The sequence below is a fragment of the Fulmarus glacialis genome, unplaced genomic scaffold, assembly GCF_000690835.1.
Source record: "Fulmarus glacialis isolate BGI_N327 unplaced genomic scaffold, ASM69083v1 scaffold3367, whole genome shotgun sequence".
Classification (NCBI taxonomy): Eukaryota; Metazoa; Chordata; class Aves; order Procellariiformes; family Procellariidae; genus Fulmarus; species Fulmarus glacialis.
In genome coordinates this window covers 65,721-69,733 of record NW_009223646.1, presented here as the reverse complement: position 1 = coordinate 69,733, position 4,013 = coordinate 65,721, and the positions used below count along the sequence as shown (strand labels likewise).

General features: G+C 38.5%; 1 protein-coding gene across 1 annotated transcript; it reads left to right on the top strand.

The window, feature by feature from the left end:
* The first annotated feature begins 1,066 nt into the window (after positions 1-1,066).
* On the top strand, positions 1,067-3,795 carry LOC104079723 (tyrosine-protein kinase transmembrane receptor ROR1). The gene has a single exon (XM_009581856.1). The coding sequence runs from the start codon at positions 1,109-1,111 to the stop codon at positions 2,504-2,506; it is 1,398 nt and encodes a 465-aa protein (XP_009580151.1). The 5' UTR covers positions 1,067-1,108; the 3' UTR covers positions 2,507-3,795.
* The last annotated feature ends 218 nt before the right edge of the window (positions 3,796-4,013 follow it).

The window sequence follows — 4,013 nt, the reverse complement described above, 5'->3', positions numbered from 1 at the left end:
ATTATTATTATTATTATTATTAATGCAGTATTTGTCTAAAAGTTGTAAGTGGTCAATACGATTAGAATTCATTTATTCTAAAATGTAATTTTTTAATGATTTTTTAAACTGTCAGTTCTTTTCCTATATTGCCACTGTAAAGCTGCCATTATATTATTTCAGGAATGCAAATGCTAATGTTTACACTAATTTACAAAACATAGGTCCCAAACTTATTAGCCTTAAATTACTATCTATGGCTATACTGAGGACCCTAAATGAGTGGGTTTGGGTGTAGGTGTTACAACCACGTGTGGAAGTCTGAAAATAATACAACTTCTTTATGGCCTCAGAGTGAATATATGTACCCAGAATAAAAACAGAGTTTTAAAAAATTTTGCCTTTCTTCTTTGACCACTATCTCACTTTTCCAGCTGACTCTGTCCTGCATGTTTCAGGATTGAACACTCAGTCCAGTGTGAACAGAAATAGTCTCTACTGTACATTGAAGGGTTAATAGCAAAGTCAAGGAAGAATCGGCTATAAGGACGTAGTTTTTAAAAAAAAGTTTTCTGCTAAAACTTTAGGCCCTGGCCCAGAAAACACTTCAGCATGTACTTACTTGAAGTATGTGAATTGCCTCGATTCCTGAAATCAGTCAGATTCAATTTTAAGTGTATAAATGCCCGAGCCCAAGTATATAAATGCCTTTGCTGAAATGCATATATTTAGATCTAATACTCACTACTTTTATCTGATCTTGTGTAGAGGGTAAAAAGTAATTCTAAATTTAGTTTTGGAGCAGGGTGCACAGAGATTAGGCGGCACTCAGCCCTGAGCTTTGCCGATGTTGGGATACTGGTGTCCCTCAGGCTGTATCTGGCCTGGGGCTGGCGCCATCACACCAGTGCCCGCGTCTCGCAGGGCTGAGAAGGATCATTTTGCCAAATGGGTGTGCAGCCCAAATGTGTGGGAGTTCTCGAGTCGGTCTGCTTGGCTTTCAGACTTCCTGTGCAAAAAGATCTTTTTCTTAAAATTATGTTTTTGGACCTATTTTTCTGACATGGTTTTGCTGTTGTTTCTTTAACAGAGTAAGGCTAAGGAGTTGCCTCTGTCTGCTGTTCGTTTCATGGAAGAACTGGGTGAATGTGCTTTCGGCAAGATCTACAAGGGACATCTCTACCTTCCAGGCATGGACCATGCTCAGCTTGTTGCTATCAAGACACTAAAAGACTTTAACAACCCCCAGCAGTGGGCAGAGTTCCAGCAAGAAGCATCACTTATGGCCGAGCTCCATCACCCTAACATCGTTTGCCTCTTAGGTGTTGTGACCCAGGAACAACCTGTCTGCATGCTTTTCGAGTACATGAACCAAGGAGACCTCCATGAGTTCCTCATCATGCGATCGCCACATTCAGATGTTGGATGCAGCAGCGATGAGGATGGGACTGTAAAATCCAGCCTGGACCATGGAGATTTCCTACATATTGCAGTCCAGATTGCAGCAGGGATGGAGTACTTATCAAGTCATTTTTTTGTCCATAAAGATCTCGCCGCTCGTAACATTTTAATTGGAGAACAACTTCATGTGAAAATTTCAGACCTTGGACTCTCAAGAGAAATCTACTCAGCAGATTATTACAGAGTTCAAAACAAGTCTCTCTTGCCAATTCGCTGGATGCCACCGGAAGCAATTATGTACGGCAAGTTCTCTTCCGTTTCAGATTCCGATTCAGATATTTGGTCATTCGGAGTTGTTTTATGGGAAATATTCAGCTTTGGACTTCAACCATATTATGGATTTAGTAATCAAGAAGTCATAGAGATGATCAGGAAAAGACAACTGCTGCCGTGCTCTGAAGACTGTCCTCCCAGAATGTATAGCCTGATGACAGAGTGCTGGCATGATCTGCCATCCCGGAGGCCACGATTTAAAGAAATCCATGCCAGGCTGCGCTCGTGGGAGGGTCTTTCAAGTCACACTAGTTCTACTACCCCCTCCGGTGGGAATGCCACCACTCAAACGACTTCCCTCAGTGCAAGTCCCGTTAGTAATCTCAGTAATCCTAGGTACCCTAACTACATGTTTCCAGCACAAGGTATACCACAAGGCCAAATTGCCGGGTTCATCGGACCACCAATACCTCAAAACCAGCGATATATCCCGATCAACGGGTACCCGATCCCACCAGGATATGCTGCTTTCCCAGCTGCCCACTACCAACCGCAAGGTCCACCCAGGGTAATCCAGCACTGTCCTCCTCCAAAGAGTCGTTCTCCGAGCAGCGCCAGTGGATCGACTAGCACAGGTCACGTCACTAGTTTGCCGTCTTCGGGATCCAACCAGGAAGCAAATATTCCTTTGCTATCCCATATGTCAATTCCTAGTCATCCGGGGGGAATCGGTATTACAGTTTTCGGAAATAAAACTCAAAAACCGTACAAAATTGACTCAAAGCAGTCTTCCCTATTAGGAGACTCCAGCATCCATGGACCTAATGAATCTATGATTTCAGCTGAATTGTAAATAAGCGAGGCCTTTGTACATATAACTATTTACAATACAAACTAGAAAGTCGTAGAAAAGATTTATATTCAAATATTTTATTAAAGATTCTTCTGGTTGTTTAACAGACATTGCAGCAAGTATCTTCTGTGAAGTTTAACTGCTTAACAGGATGGGCAGACTCAACCAGACAAAGATCATTGTGGTATGAATATTCAGCTTTGTCAATGGACGCATTGTTTCTTTAAGTGCCACCGACAATTCAAAAAGGGGAAGGGGGATTTTTTTTTTTTTTTAATAAAACCATTTTATCATATGCATTTTCACAGCTTTTTAAACCTCTGATGTGGTTTAAATCACAGAAACTTTTTTATACTGAAAACATATTTTAATATTTGTCTCTTTTTTAGGAGATGCAAATATTCAGAGATCTACTGGGTGTGCAATTTCAGGTCCAATTGCTAGTAAAATATTTGTAAATTTTGCAGTCAAGGATTATGTTTCAAATATGTGATCTGAGAGCTGGATAAATTACTTCAGGTAGGATTTTGGTCTTTTGTTAAGTTGGGAGTCTGAGTTCAGATTCAGACCAAAAAAAGTCATTTATATGACAGCACAATAGCTTGAGTTATCAACTTGCAGTCTACAAAAATCATCTGCTATTGGCTGCTAACGATGGCTGGAGTTCTAAGAAATTGCCTTAAAGGAAGTGAAATTAAAGTATTTTAATTTCAGAACCTGAATCAACTTATTCAAAGATAACATTTCATAATCTAGTAGTTAAAGCAGAAATTTTATATCCTTTTGTTGCTATGCAACTGTTTAATGGAAAGGCTCCAAACTACAATTTTATATATGACAATCAGTTTTCCCAGGAATATTTATTGTTTCAGCTCAATGTGTAATTTCAGTGACTATGGCTCCAGTAACCCTGAAAAAAGGGAAACTCACATTCCATCAGGCAGCAAATCCATTGATAGCAATTTTGTCTATCAAGTCTAATAATGTGAATTAGTGTTAACTTTCAACTTAGAAATATGACATTTGTGTAATTACTAAAAATTCATTCAGGTATGAGCAATCTAGATTATTCATTTGAAACCACTTTAATGAGTTACAAAAGTGCTGTGTACATTACAGTTTTTCACAGACTCTTTTTTGTACTGAATCGTATTTTTATTGTACACAGAACGAACACAATCTTTTGCTCAGTTGACAATGTTGTATAATATGACTTTATTTTTATCTTTTTGCACAAAAGTGTGATAATGTTTTGTACAGCAGAAGTGAAAATACATCTCTGCATTTTATATCTTGGTCTGTTTCTTTTCATTTTTAACCTGATGTAGATGTTCTTGAAATATATTATGGTGATATTCAGCCACTACCTTATACAAATATTTTTCTTTGTTTTCACTGCATGCGTTTAATCACTGTATTACTTGATGATTGAGTTATTAATTATGGGCATTTCAATTAGGCAAGCATGAAAATGTAATAACAAAGGCTATTTTATAATTAAGATATG

Coding starts and splice junctions, on each gene's coding strand:
- LOC104079723 (XM_009581856.1), top strand. CDS start 1,109: ATGGAAGAACTGGGTGAATGTGCTTTCGGCAAGATCTACAAGGGACAT.